The sequence below is a fragment of the Diospyros lotus genome, chromosome 1 (assembly GCF_014633365.1).
Source record: "Diospyros lotus cultivar Yz01 chromosome 1, ASM1463336v1, whole genome shotgun sequence".
Taxonomy (NCBI): domain Eukaryota; kingdom Viridiplantae; phylum Streptophyta; class Magnoliopsida; order Ericales; family Ebenaceae; genus Diospyros; species Diospyros lotus.
Window position 1 is genome coordinate 49,518,909 of NC_068338.1, and position 15,682 is coordinate 49,534,590.

The 15,682-nt window shown below is 32.8% G+C and overlaps 1 protein-coding gene across 5 annotated transcripts in view; it reads left to right on the forward strand.

Moving 5' to 3' along the window:
• LOC127801735 (histone-lysine N-methyltransferase, H3 lysine-9 specific SUVH5-like) overlaps positions 1-15,682 on the forward strand; it is a 46,106-nt gene that overhangs the window by 29,755 nt on the left and 669 nt on the right. The window contains exon 2 of one of the 5 annotated variants that reach the window (XM_052337135.1): positions 6,687-7,024. The exons of 2 other annotated variants lie outside the window; for them this stretch is intronic. In XM_052337135.1, the coding sequence (XP_052193095.1) occupies positions 6,687-7,024 (338 nt within the window). The remainder of the gene's footprint in view (positions 1-6,686; positions 7,025-15,682) is intronic. 2 more of the 5 variants (XM_052337144.1, XM_052337128.1) reach the window with 2 other exon arrangements.

Consider the following 15,682-nt stretch of genomic DNA (forward strand, 5'->3'; position numbering starts at 1 on the left):
GAATAGGCAACGCATCTTCTTCTTCTTCTTCTTCTTCTCTTTTAATGCTCTGATTTCCATTGGTTCTTTCATGGGACTTTGTCTCCTTAGTGTCATCTTTTCATGGCAATCTGCATTTAGTCTCTGCTTCATCATCAGTTCCAAGTGCTATGGAATTGGTAGACAGGTTTCGATTTAGGTAGAACATCTTTTTATTGGGCATCATCATCATCAGTTCCAAGGTGCTATGGATTACAAGAAGAAAGATGGCAAAATGCTTGCCTTGCCTCTGGTAGTATGCAAAAACCTGGAATAGGTATCTTTGCAATGAAGAGCATTATGGGTGGGGGTGAGGGAACACTAGTTTGTCTTCACTTAATAGTATTCGCAGTGAGTTCTGTTAGCATCACTTAACACATGGGCAGTGGGCACTATGTCCAAATTCATCTTTAAGCCATGTCAACGCTTGTCGTTACTAAAGCCGGCTTTTTTACATATATATGCAGGAGATGAAATATCATATTAAATTATCAATATATATATATATATATATTGAAAATTCATTTAAAAGTTCTGTGAAAAGAATAAATATTATTCATAATAATCTTAATTTTAGTGGATAACGAAATATTAAAATAAATATTATTTATAAAAATTTTAATTCTAATAGATTATGAAATGTTAGGATATATGTAACATCCTGATATTTTTAAAAAAATAATAATAATTTATTTTTGTATTTGAAAGGATTTTTTTTATAATTTATTGGTGATTTTATGGGATTGAGAACTTTAATGGAAGAATTAAGAAAAATGATCAAGGTTGAATAAAGAATTGATTGGGGGTGGTTTTGAAATTTCTGGAGTCTCAAGTATAATTTTGAACACTGAGAGCATTAGTGTATAATTAATTGATTCCAAAATTGGGAGATAAAATTAGTATATAATTAATTGATGCATATGCATTAAGGAGAAGACTTGCAGATGGAACAGTCGTGCGCACGCAGAGGAACCAACGGTCTTGAGTTTGAAGCTTGGAAAGACGCAGTTGAAAATTAAGGAAAATGCTATTTGTACAGAAACTTGGTTACAGAAAACGTACAGGGATGATATATCGTGAAATATCGCGATATTTTGAGTTCATCCCCTCCTCCCTCTCTCCCCTCTCTCTCCCTCTTTCCCTCGCCGCTGCAACCTCACCTGCGGCCGTTCTTCGCCTCTGTCTGGTCTTGCTGCTGCCTCGCCTCAACCGCCTCGCCTCGCCGCTGCAATCTCCGCCGCCTCACCCCGTCGCCTCTGCCTCCTCGCTGCTGTCGCCGCACCTCGCCTCGCCGCTGGAGCCAACTGTGTGAGAAAGAGAGCGAGAGAGAGACAGAGGGAGAGAGAAATGCTGTATTTGGGGCATTTGGGTTATTAATTGCAGGGGCAAAATGGATATTTTTGTTGCCCTGTAAATTTTTCTGTAAGATTTGTTCTGTACAAATAGCATGACCCGAAAATTAATTGTGGAGGCGTGCACAACCATGCGGCGAGTGGAGCGAGGAGTGTCTGCCATTAGAGCTTTTGGGTAGAGGAAATGGGACTAAGTGGGCAGAATAATTAACTAAAGGGTGTTTGTTAATCAAGATAAGGGAGAAAAAATATCAGATATAGAAAGTATTTCGGATGTTTGGTTTTTCAATATGTTTGTTAAATTTATTTGATCATTTTCAAAAACACCTCACGTGATCTCTTATCTACCCCTTTCAAGATAAATTTATCCAACTTCCCTCTCGAATAAATTTATCTAGCTCTTTCAAGATAATACTCAATTACTTATATGCTCCTTATAGGATATTTAATGCCATTTAATGTATTTTAAATATTTAAATTTATTAAAAAAATTTATTTATTTAAGTCTTATAATTAATATTATTTAATACATTTTTAAATTGTTATATGTTTTGACAATTTTTAAAATTTAAATGACATTATTCATTTTATTGATTTTTAAAATTTAAATTTCTCTCTTTATATATATATTATTAACTAATATAATTCATTTCACCAATTTTTAAATTATATTATTTAATTTTATATTTTATTATCTATTATGAAAATATGTTTTGGCCATTTTTAATTATCTAGGTGAAATTATTGTAATTCTAATAACAATTATTTCTATTTTTCAACTCCTTTTAAATTTATTTTTGAACATGAATTTAGAAAATAAAATATTATTTTTATTTTTTTGACAATTCATATTAATCATAAAATAGTATTTTAATCATAAATTTAATAATAGAGATATTTTGATTAAAAGCTCTTATTTTGGTACTTATCATATGCATTAACAAACACATAAAAAGAAAAAATACAATTATCAATAAATTTCAAAAAATTTAACAAACACTCTGATAGAAATTTTAGAATACTTTCCAGCCTTATCTTGATTATTCCATATCTTGATCCGGAATGCATTTCAAGCTTATCTTGATATCTCTTATCTTACTCATTTTAACAAATGCCTCCTAAACAAAAGAAGACCAAGTGGGCGAAAAGAGCAAAAGAAGCAGATTAAAATTAAATTAGATTAAGCAGTAAGTACAAAACATTTGAAATTAAATTAGATTAGATTGAAGTTAATTTTAATAAAAAAAATTATCTTATTATGTTTAATTCTGGTAGTGGAATATTGAGTCGTGAACTGACACATTTGAGACATTTATATTAAAGGGGATTGTTAAGGTGTTAGGAACTAATATTGTAAGGGTTAAACATATTTTTTGTATAAATTATACTATCTTGACCTATATGATGACAAGGAATTGTCTAGGTATGAAAGTATAGATTTTTGATTGAACATAACTTGTGTTAAGGTCCTAGGAAAAATTATATAGGGTCACCAAAAGTTTGGAATGGATGAAAAAGACGAGGTTGCATATATGATCCGTTCTATGTTTTTCTATGATTGTCATGAACTATGATTTGATATTTTACATATTGTTTTTATTGAGTCTTATGACTCACCACTTATCACTAATTATATAAATGGCTCGGGTTCTTGTAAAGGGAAAACAATAATAGAAGAAAGGTTGCCGATGGACGCAATGGATGAGTCATGGGAGGACCTTTGATGTTTATGGGCTTTATAAGTGAATTATCCTAGTTTGTATTATGTGTGTGGAACAAACGAATCTTGTTGTAAAATTAAAATTTTGACTATTTGTTGAAAAATAATGAATTTTATGTAAATTTGTTCCCATGATCTCATCATTTCTCCGTAACAACTCTAAGAGTTCAAGTGTGCAGCCCGACTGATATTCGAGTGCCTTTCATTACTTATTTTTTGGGGGCTCAAGTTTTCAACGAGTGAATGCAGGGAAACTTGAAGACCACCTAGGTGCCCAAACTCGTTAGGACATAATCGACTTTCAAATTCGACCACACCCCAAATGTGGGATTAGGGGTACCATAATATATACCAGGCCTATGCCTAGGGCCCCCCAAAAATTTGGGGCCCCCAACCCCCCCCCCCAACAACAGAGAACAAAGCACCTCCAAAAAAATTGGGTCCCCAAAAAAATACACCCCTCAAAGAAAAATAAGCAGAGAACAAAGCACCCTCAAAAAAATTACGCCCCCTTACCCCCAAACAAAAAAAAAAATTTGGGGGCCCCCAAAAAATACATGCCACCCTCTCCTAAAAAAAATTATTATCGCCTAGGGTCTCACTAGGCCTTGGGCTAGCCCTAATATATACCATAAACAAAATTCTACTTTTAATGGATCCCAAAATGTTAGAATAAATAATATTCTAATCCTAATAGATATTAGAATATTAGAATAAACATTATCTAAAATAATTCTAATACTAAAAAATTTTGGAAAGATCAATACTCCTCTATAAATAGATAAACTCACATTTAAAAAAAAGTACGTCTTTGATACTAATTTCAATACGACATCTTATTCATAGTCTAACTTAAGTATCGAAATATTTGTGCACATATTACCCTACGTCCTTTGATCGTTTTTTTTTCTTGCAGAATTCAAGCAGTTTGACAACTACGTTTTCAATTAATAAATTTATTATTGTGTTCAAATGATAACAATAAAAAAAAAAAAATTGCCCATTCCATTGGTAAATATCATCATTCTAAAGGTAAATATAACAATATATGTGAAGATATATATAGTAATTACATTAATGTTCGTGTATCTTCTTGACCGTGTTACAACAATTATTTCTGAAAAGGATTATTTCCATGTCCAAGAGGGTATGGAATCTTTTTGTTCTTTTCAGAACTATGCTTGGCATCAACTAAGTTCTTGTCTAAAACATAATGAAGCAAATTACACAGCAGCCTTGAAGTTTAGCTTAATTACAACAACTACCCCTATATTTTTAAAATGACAATATCATCCTCTATTGTTCACAGAGTTATGCAAAAGATGGGGCCCACCATTTTAGACCAAGAAGTTGGGCCAAATATTAGGTGGTGTTCTCTCTGTATTTCAATTTTGAGTTTTGAATTTTGAATTTATTTTGAGTTTTGTGTTTTGAGTGTCTATTTTGAGATTTTTAAAAACGCATTCTTTTTGTTATTCTGAAAAATTGTTTCTTAAAATAGAAAACTAGAAAACGCGTTTACTTTGAAATTTTGTAAAATTTATTTTAAAATATTTTATTTAATAAATTTGATTCAAAGTTATAAATATTTATTAATAAATTATAAATTTAATTCAAAAAATTTAAAATATAACATAATAATCTAACCATATATAATATATTAAAATTATAAATTATATTTAAAATTATGATCTATGTTTTGAAATTATAAATTGTTTTTGACATTAATTTTGAGATTTAAATTACTCATAACATAAATATTAAAAATAATAATAAATCATAAAATAACAAAAGGTTGATTTATTCAAAATTTTAAAAATATAATTAAAAAAAATTAAAATAAAAAACTAAGAGTTGAGAAAGGGCGAAGGTGGACGAAGAAATGGCTGAAGAAAGAAGGAAGAAATGAAAGGGCAGGAGGCGATGGCGGCAAGCAATGGTGGATCTGGGCATGACAGGCGGCGGCGATGGCAGTGTGTATGACGGATTTGGAAGAGGAACGACGCAGGCGAACAGCGAGGCACGACAAATCTGGAAGGGATAACAGCGTAGGCGAACGACGTAGGCAGCGGTGGCAGGCGCTGCGATGGTCAACAACGAAGAGATAGAGTCTAGAAGGGAAGAGGTGGTGACGGAGAAGATGGTTGGGGTAGTCGCAGTGTTTTGGTCGAGGCTTGAGAGAGAACGAGATTGGAAGGTTGCTGGGGGTGGGGGGGTTGCGCGACCGTTTTTCGTGTTTTTGTGTTTTTGGTGTGTTTTCACTGAAAACACCCAAAACAACAAAATATTGTTTTGGGTTTTTTTACAAAATTTTTCCTTGTTTTTGAAAATGCGTTTTTGAAAATAACAAAGAGAACACGTTTTCAGTATTTTGAAAAATTGAAAACTCAAAACGGATTGAAAACAGCAAAGAGAACATGCCCTTAGTTTTTGGAATTTTTTATTTTTTAATATTTATTTGGTCCTCTGGGTTTTCCAAAATAAAAAAAAGAAAAAGAAAATCCGAAGGGAAATACGAGCGAAGGAAACCGCCTCATATTCAAACTCCCTTCTCTTTCGGCCCCACTCACAACCGCTCCTCTGCCACTCTCTCTGCAAACCCTATACGTCATTGGCGGTCGCCGTCCGTTTTCCGTTGCTCATCTCTCCAAGGCTTCAAGGAAGACCCACTTCAAGGAACCCAACTCTGTACGTATCTTCTTCTCTTTAATGCTCTGATTTCCATTGGTTCTTTCATGGGACTTGTCTCCGGCTTAGTGTCATCTTTTCATGGCAATCTGCATTTAGTCTCTGCTTCTGTGTCGTTTGGGTTTCATTATCATTATGTGTGTGTCTATATATATATATATAGATATGCGTGTACAGGTGTCCGTTGGTGCTTTTGGATTCGTGGAGTTGAACTGCAACAATGAATTTGCTAACTGATAGAAACTGTTCTAAGCCGCTTGTGAGAAGAAGAACATCCGACCATGGCAGATGTCGGTTCATCGGCGGTTTCCCACCAAACTTTAAGGGCCCGAAGGTTGATGCCATTCGTGACTTCCCCAGAAATTGTGGTTCCCCTGCCTCTAGAAGAACCGCTGCAATGTCATGGGATGTAAATTCTGAGCCTGCAGAGCCGTTGCGGCGATATGGAACTGTTCAAACTCCTGAACATTGTGAAAAGGTGTTGAGAAAAGCCCAGTACGAGCCTCAATTGATCCATATATCAGAGAAACGTGCTCAGGGTAAACCGAATAATGATTTGGACACTTCTAGATCTTTGTCGAAATCGTGCCAACTTGTTGGGAACTATTCGGCACCAAAGAGCAGGGAAGGGGTTCCTGTTTTTTGCGATTATCCACTGCGACGTGGAATGCTTAATCCTGATCCCAAATCCAAGGTTTTGGCTAAGAAGTCTACCATGGATCAAAGGCCATTGGTGATGACAAGAAGAGCTGACAGGGAACAAGAATCTAATGGTCTTGCTATGGTTCCTTCCGATAACGTTCCAACAGTCTTTCATCAGAATAAAGTAAAGGAGGCTCTGGATCTGTTTGAGGAAGCATTCAAAAAACTCCTGGAAGAAAATGAAGCACAGGCAAAGGGGAAGGGAGGTTCGGCAAGAATGGTTCTTTTGAAGGCAGCAATGCGGTTGAAAGAGCGGCGAAAATGGGTAAACACCGCAAAACTGTTCGGGGCAGTCCCTGGAGTAGAAGTCGGGGATAGGTTTCGATTCAGGGTCGAGCTTGTTGTCATTGGGCTTCATCGTCAGTTTCAGGGTGGCATAGACTACACGAAGAAAGATGGCAAAGTTGTTGCCACCAGCATTGTTGCCAGTGGCAGGTATGCAAATGATGCAAAATCTGCCGATGTTTTGATATATTGTGGTCAAGGAGGGAACCCTTCGGTGGCAGATAAGAAGCCTGAAGATCAAAAGCTTAAACGAGGCAACCTCGCATTGAAGAACAGCATGGATGAAGGAACGCCAGTGAGGGTTATTCGCGGTCGCGAGACTTTGAAGAAACCTAGCATTCTGGGAAGAAGAAGAGGGAGGAATTATGCTTATGTGTATGATGGTTTGTACGATGTGACTAATTGTAGCCAGAAAAGAGGGCCATATGGCAAATTGGTTTTCATGTTCCAGTTGAATAGGATACCAGGGCAACCCAAACTTGGGAGGTTCTGATCCTAGTCACGGTATTTGCAGCTGTACATGCTATGCCAAGGTTGGGGTTGGGGATGGGGATGAATCTCTTATTATTTGTGTTCTAGTATTTCGCAGCCAAATCTCATGGGTGGAATGATGTTATTGGAGTTCTAATTTGCTGAATATCTTATAGGGTTCCTTCTTATTTTATTTTTTCTAATTCATAAATTTTTTTTAATTTATCTTCGAAAGATGAAGCATGATGTGAAAATGATCTAAAATAAATAAAATGTTAATTGAAAGGGCCACATAAACCTTTAAAGAGAAGTTGAACCCCAAGACTAATTAATATATACATAGCCTTTGCAACACATGTTATTTATTTATTTAGAGATCCTAAACTCTTGAACATGACAGATATATCAAGATTTCTCTAAGACGAGCAATCCGCCTAAATACACAATAAGTTAGTTCTTGAAGTTCGAAAGTTGGTCGATCATGATTCATGGGTTCACAATGAAAAAATCAACACAAATGCAAAGAGGAGAAACAAATAATAAGTCACATACGGAAAAGTTTTTACGTGATTCAGCCAGAATGATGCCTAATTCACAACTGTTCTCTAGTTATTTTTGCACAATAACAGTATATCATTATCGTCCATTGGCTGCACTCTCACTCTGCAATTAAAATACAAAACAAAACACAATAATTTTATTTTTTGTTTATTTAGGTGAGAGGTTTATACTCGTCAGTGTACGAGTGTAGTTGTAGTCCAAATTTAAATTTATACTTTCTAGATGAGTTCAGGTTGTCCACTGAGGGATTTATTTAGGACAAAAAAAAAGAATGTCACACACGCACACACATTTAGATGGATTGGTAACAAGATTTTTTTTTTTTTATGATTTTTAGATAACAGATACTAGAAAATAAAGTAAGGTAAAAGTTGAAATAAATGCTTAATGTGGGGATATAAAATTTGATAGCACTTGAGTTAAGACAATTTCAGCACCAACCTGTTAATTTCCAAATTTTTAGCAGATAAGGTTAGTAACATTAATTTAATTTCAAATATGAGAGTTTGTTACTAAATGCAATTAGAGATGATGATAGTTCTAGTTTAAATAATCCCCATACATAATATGCGAGATTTTATTTTAAGCAACTACCATAAATCCAATTACAATTAATATACAAAACAACTAAATTAATCATACGGGTTTGGGTATGATAGCGTTTCCAGTTCTAGTAACTCCCATGCGTGACATGAAAGCTCTAAGTTAGGCTTACGCTCCAATCCGAATCTAGTGATTTTCTAATAATTAAAACACACTCGTACTGAAATTTAAATTAATGTTACTCATTTAAAGCGCAGCTTTTTTTGGGAATCATTAGCGTTGGACACTGTCCTTACCTTAACCCAAGATTAGATTTAACTACTCATTTTCATTTAAAAGTTAATTAACAAGAATTTAAATGGCGTAATTTAAATAACAGAATTTAAATAACAAGAATTAAAATAGCAGAAACTAACTGGCTATTTAGGCGGTGGATAATTAAAAGACAAGAATTAAAATTACAGAAATTTAAAGGTAGAAATTAACCGGCCATTTAGGCGATGGATAATAAAGTAACAATAAATGACATAAGAATTTAAAAGAAGAAAGGAAGAAAGTAAGATTACAAGAGAAAACAAGAGAGAGAATAAGAGCAATTCTCTAAGAGAAACTTTAAGAACAAAACTAAACTTTGATTCAAGTAATAACCATCTCCTTCACAAATGCACCCAAGTGAGCTTTTTATAGCCCACAAGATGCAATACAAACCACACAATTATTCAACTAAACATAATTATATCTAATGGGCACTCACAAAACATTCACCTAACTAATGGAAGAAAATTAGGTAAAAGACAAAAAATACCAAAGACTTTAGATGGTGGACTACTCATAAGAATACAAAAGACTTTAGGTGGTAAATCACTTATAAAAAAAATACAAAACAAAGAAAAGTCTTCTACAAATTGGGCTTTGATTGGTCTTGGGCCTTTGGTTGGATTCCATTTGATAGTTGGGCCAAGTGCACTTGAAACATCCTCTAGACTCCATAATTGGCCTTTGAATTTCAGCAATAAAAAATAGGTAATTCAATGTCTTCGATTATGCCCCTAATTAATTGTAGAAGCCAACTTCCTTGTTTCATCCTGAAATAATATGTAATACGAATAATTATTTACATTAAGCATAAATATAAAGCCAAAATAGGAATATAATTCATTAGGATATAGGAAATATTGACCCTTATCATCCATCCCCTTACAATTATTTTTTAACCCCTATTTATAGTGTGGGGTATTTACAATTTTCAAAAAATTCAAAATAAGAGGATAATATTACGGAGACAAGATGTCCTTATCAATTCCATAAAATCGAGAATGGATCATGCATTATCAGGGGTTTGGTTTGTCTCAAATAAGATAGGTGGGCATCACCTCCGATTATTCTGTAACCTTTTTGTTATGCGAGTTGAACAGTTTGGCCAACGAGCTAACAGCATCGCTAGGAGCTCGCTTGGTTCTGTGGTTTGAGCTCAGATTTCGGCGATGTGTGAACTTGCTCTGACAATCTCAACCCTGGGCCCGTTGGGCTTCAAGAGGTTGGGCCAGCCTACTGGATCGAATCTAGCCTATAAAAAAGGTGGTCCAGAAAATACCCATAACATTGGTAAAATTTAAACTAATAACAACAGAAAAACAAATTTCAAGACTTATCTAAAATCCAAAACCCATAGAAACCTAAAACTCACCCACGGTTTAGCGGAATCGAGCCCAACAATTAGCTTCCTTCCCGCACCAACAAAGAAACCCTAACAAATGCATAAAACACCGTCGGCATCCTCAAATCAAACAATCACACCTATCATCGACTTCCAAATGCCAGTCAAAGGTTCTAATATACCAAGTTTGCCATCGTTAACCTGTTTTCTTATCCCCAGATAAAAATCCCGTCACCACAAATACAATGCAACGGTAAGACGAGAGAAAGATGTTATGTAACTTTTATGGTCATTACAAAATGGTTTAGATTGAAGCTAGCCGCCAATAAATAAGAGGGCGACAGAGTTGGTCCAAATGGGTAGCCAAGCAATGACAACATAGAAGCAGGTTTCTGTTGCCTCTGTTTGTTCTGCATTAAGAAACAAACATAAAATTGGAGAATCAAGTGAATAATATAAGGTTGAAGTTGAAAATAAACTTTAACAGCAGAGAATCATAGATCCGTAACTTTTCCATATTCTCCTAATCTAATGGTAATGGGAGCGGCAAAAAGAAAGAAACTATGCGTCTTGCAATATTGGTGAAGTGAGGGTAATTCACACTAAAAGTCGCAAAATTTTGGTGTCTTTTATAATTTGATCACTAAACTTTGATTAATTGTAAAGTGATCATAAAATTTTCAAATATTTTGTAATGTGATCACATTTAAAACTTTTAACATATTCTAACCAAAGTTGTTGATGTGTCGATGACGTGACGCTGATATGTCGATGAAAACATGCCAAAAAGTCTTAAATGTGATCACATTACAAAATATTTGAAAATTTTGTGATCACTTTACAATTAATTGAAGTTTAATAATCAATTTGCAAAAGACACCAAAATTTTGTGACTTTTGTCGTGAATTACCGGTGAAGTGATATATAAAAAATAAATAAAAACATTTAAAGGATGATAATTAAGTGACATAAGAGTTGAATTAGCATAAGACCTCAGTCTTGTATTTGAGTTCTCCTATTAACAACCTTTTAGTGACATAAAGTTATTTTAGATTTATGGAGAAAAGAGTTAATGGTCTCAAAATATTTTTTTTGGCCTCATCTTAATTGGGGAGATTCTAAATAAAGCACAAACATGATAAATCCAACATTCAAAAATTCTTAAAAAAAAGATAAATATTATTCATAAAAATCTTAATTCTAGTAGATAATAAAATATTAAGATAAGCATTACTCATAAGAATCCTAATTCTAGTAGATCCCGAAATGTTAGAATAACCATTATCTATAAGAATTCTAATTTTAGTAGATCTCAAAATGTTAGGATAAACATTATCCTAATCCTAATAGATCTTAGAATATTAGAATAAATATTATTTGAAATTATCCTAATATTAGGAGATTTGGGAAAGATCAATGCTCTTCTATACATAGATTAACCATTATTTTAAAAAGAGTATATTTTTTATACTAATTTCAATATGATCTTCAACTTTTCATTATCTGACTTAAATATTAGAATGTCTCTTTCTTATGGGATGTTTGTTAAAATGAGCAAGATAAGAGGTATCAAGATAAGATTGAAATGCATTTTAGATCAAGATAAGGAATAATCAAAATAAGACTAGAAAATATTTCAAGATCTCTATTAGAGTGTTTGTTAATTTTTTTTGAATCCACTAATACTTGTATTTTTTCTTTTTATGTGTTTGTTAATGCATATAATAAGTACCAAGATAAGAGTTTTTTTTACCAAAATATCATTATTATTAAATTTATGATTAAAATACTATTTTATGATTAATATGAATTGTCAAAAAAAATAAAAATAAAAATAAAAATTAATATTTTATTTTCTAAATTCATGTTCAAAAATAAATTTAAAAAGAATTGAAAAGTATAAATAATTATTATTAGAATTACAATAATTTCACCTAGATAATTAAAAATGGTCAAAACATATTTTTATAATAGATAATAAAATATAAAATTAAATAAATTAATTTAAAAATTAGTTGAAGGAATTATATTAGTAAATAAATGTATTAAATAATATTAATTATAAGAGTTAAATAAAAAATTAATAAATTTAAATTTTTAAAATGTATTAAATGACATTAACTATCCTACAAGGGGCATATAAGTAATTGCGCCTTATCTTGAAAAAGTTAAATAAATTTATCCAGGAAAAAAGTCGGATAAATTTATCTTAAAATGAGAGATAAGAAATCACGTGAAACTTTTTAAAAAATAGTCAGATAAATTTAACAAACACATTGAAAAGACCAAACATTTGGAATACTTTCCATATCTGACATTTTTTTCCTCTTATCTTGATTAATAAACACCCCCTTAGAGTTTAAGCGACTTGACGATAACGTTTTCAATTAATAGATTTATTATTGTATTCGAATAACAAAACTAAGAATAAAGAAAATTTTGCTCATTGGGTTGGCAAATATATCATTCTAAAGGTAAATATAACAATGTATATGAAGATACATATATACTAATTACATTAATGTTCGTGTATCATTCTATAAATAGGAAAATTAAAATATTTATAATTAATAATGAATGAGCTTATTTCAATTGTCCTTTTTCTAGAAAATAAATAATAAGAGGGCATATTATTTATTTCTTTATTGTAAGAAGTAGTATGATGATGCCCCAAGTTTATTAAGTTTTCAAAAGTGTCTTTTGGGTTATCTGGAAAGAGCCTATAAATACTATTGCTTCAAGTTCCTTATGGATTGAAGTTTTTAATGTGATTCAGAAGAGAAAAATATATAATTATTTTTCTTATCCTTACCCTTTTTAAGCACACATTTGGAATATTTTAAATTTTTATAATTTTTAATATATTTGTTAAATTTACTTGACGACTCTTAAAAAATAAGTCACGTGACTTTAATTTGTCATTTTTCAGATATACTTATCTCTCTTTTCTTAAGATAAATATATCTTAAATTTTATAAATAAAAAAAAAATGATACACATATCCTTCAATGTATTTTAAAAAATTAATAAAAATTTAAAAATATTTCTCCATCTTATTTTGATCATTTTATATCTTAAACTAAAAAATATTTTAATTTTATTTTAATATAATTTTATCTTACTCATTTTAACAAACACCACCAAAAATGATTATTTTCCGAAATTTTTTGTTCTTTCCAGAACTATCAACCAAGTTCTAATCTAAAGCATAATTGAGCAAATTACACTAGCAGCCTTGAAGTTTAGCTTAATTACAACTAATACCCATGTATTCTTAAAATGACAATAACATCCGCTATTGTTGACAGAGTTATGAAAGATACAGGGGCCCACCCTTTTAGACCAACAAGTTGGGCCAAATATTTAGTTTTTGGAATTTTTATTTTTTAATCTTTATTTGGTACTCTAATTTTTACAAAATTAAAAAAAAAATCCAAAGAGAAATACAAGCAAAGAAAACCTCATACTCAAACTCCCTTCCCTTTCGACCCCATTAACAACCGGTCTCCTTCAATATGTCAACACAAATATATATTTTTTATTATGCAATTAAAATAAAATTTTAAAATAATCAAATAAAATATTAAAATAAATAAAATAACAACACAATAATATCAAAATTATTTAATATCGTAAAACCCTTCAATGTGAAAGAAAAATTGATGAGACAAACCAACAATTCCACTATCATCAAATACTAATAAAAGATATTTTTCTTCTCTAACTTTTTTTTAAAATTTAGAGGTAATCTATACACACTTTCAAAATAAATTCTTTAACAACCACATTTCTATCATCTATGTAATAATAGATGGAACCCACAATAATAACAACAAGAAGAAATAAATAGTTAACTCTTAGAGTATAGATTGAGCTATCGAATGAACAATATACGAATAATATACTGGTGTCAGTTCGATGAATTATGAATTCAATTTTTACCCTATACAAGAATCAAAAATTCAAATTTATAATTTACTTTCTTTAATATAATTAAAAATACGAATATCAAGAGTCACACAAAAATCTTCGTTCTAAAAAAGATAAATACTTCACCAAATAAATCCAAAATTTCTTCCCGCCTTTCCCTAGCCAATTAAGCAACGCATTGGCAGCCTTTCTCCAAGAAAAAATATTATTAGTACATCTTTATGTATACTTTGACTTACATAAAAATATACCAATAACAAAAAGATCTCTCATAAGACGCAGAATATTTTGATCATAATACCCGTTTATATAATTCAAAATATACAAAATAATTGCACGTGATTTTCGCCGAAAGGATCCAATTCAATTTGCTCAATCAATCACCTTATATATATATATAATATTATTTAAGCACAGTGGCCCGCCAACTTTCCTCCAATTGCGCCTCCTTAATTAAAATCTTTTGCGTAAGCCACTATGTATATATGTATATATATATTCTGTTCAGTTGCTTTTGGGTTTGGGCGGGTAGCAGGGGAGAGAGAGAAAATGGATTTGGGCAGATGGATTTTGGGCGGGTGAGGTCGCGCAAAAAGAAAAGACAAAATTAAGTTTATTAAATTATTTTAAATGCTTTCGGTAGCCGTGGGCGCTATAACATTACTCGTCCAACTATTATAAGGATGGGATGTGTACCCATATTAATATTAAATTAATAAGTGGGCCATTGGGTTATAAGTCCAACACCTCTGCCACTCTCACTGCAAACCCTATCCGTCACGGAACTGGTGGTCGCCGTCCGTTTTCCATTGCTCATCTCTCCAAGGCTGCAAGGAAGACCCACTTCAAGGAAGGAACCCAACTTGGTACGTATCTCCTTCTCTTTAATGCTCTGATTTCCACTGGTTCTTCCATGGGACTTGTCTCCTTATGTATGTATGTATGCGTCCGTCTACAGGTGTCCGTTAGTGCTTTTGGATTCTTGGAGTTGACCTGCAACAATGAATTTGCGAACTGATAAAAACTGTTCTAAGCCGCTTGTGAGAAGAAGAACATCCGATCATGGCGGATGTCGGTTTATCGGCGGTTTCCCTCCAAACTTTAAGGGCCCGAAGGTTGATCCCATTTGTGACTTCCCCAGAAATTGTGGTTCCCCTGCCTCTAGAAGAACCGCTGCAATGTCAAGGGATGTAAATGTTGAGCCTACAAAGCCGTTGCGGCGAGATGGAACTGTTCAAACTCCTGAACATTGTGAAAAGGTGTTGAGAAAAGCCCAGTACGAGCCTCAATTGATCCATATATCAGAGAAACGTGCTCAGGGTAAACCGAATAATGATTTGGACACTTCTAGATCTTTGTCGAAATCGTGCCAACTTGTTGGGAACTATCCGGCACCAAAGATCAGGGAAGGGGTTCCTGTTTTTTGCGATTATCCACTGCGATGCGGAATGCTTAATCGTGATCCCAAATCCAAGGTTTTGGCTAAGAAGTCTACCATGGATCAAAGGCCATTGGTGATGAAAAGAAGAGCTGACAGGGAACAAGAATCTAATGGTCTTGCTATTGTTCCTTCTGATAACGTTCCAACAGTCTTTCATCAGAATAAAGTAAAGGAGGCTCTGGATCTGTTTTGAGGAAGTATTCAAAAAACTCCTGGAAGAAAATGAAGCACAGGCAAAGGGGAAGGGAGGTTCGGCGAGAATGGTTCGTTTGAAGGCAGCAATGCGCTTGAAAGAGCAGCGAAAATGGGTAAAC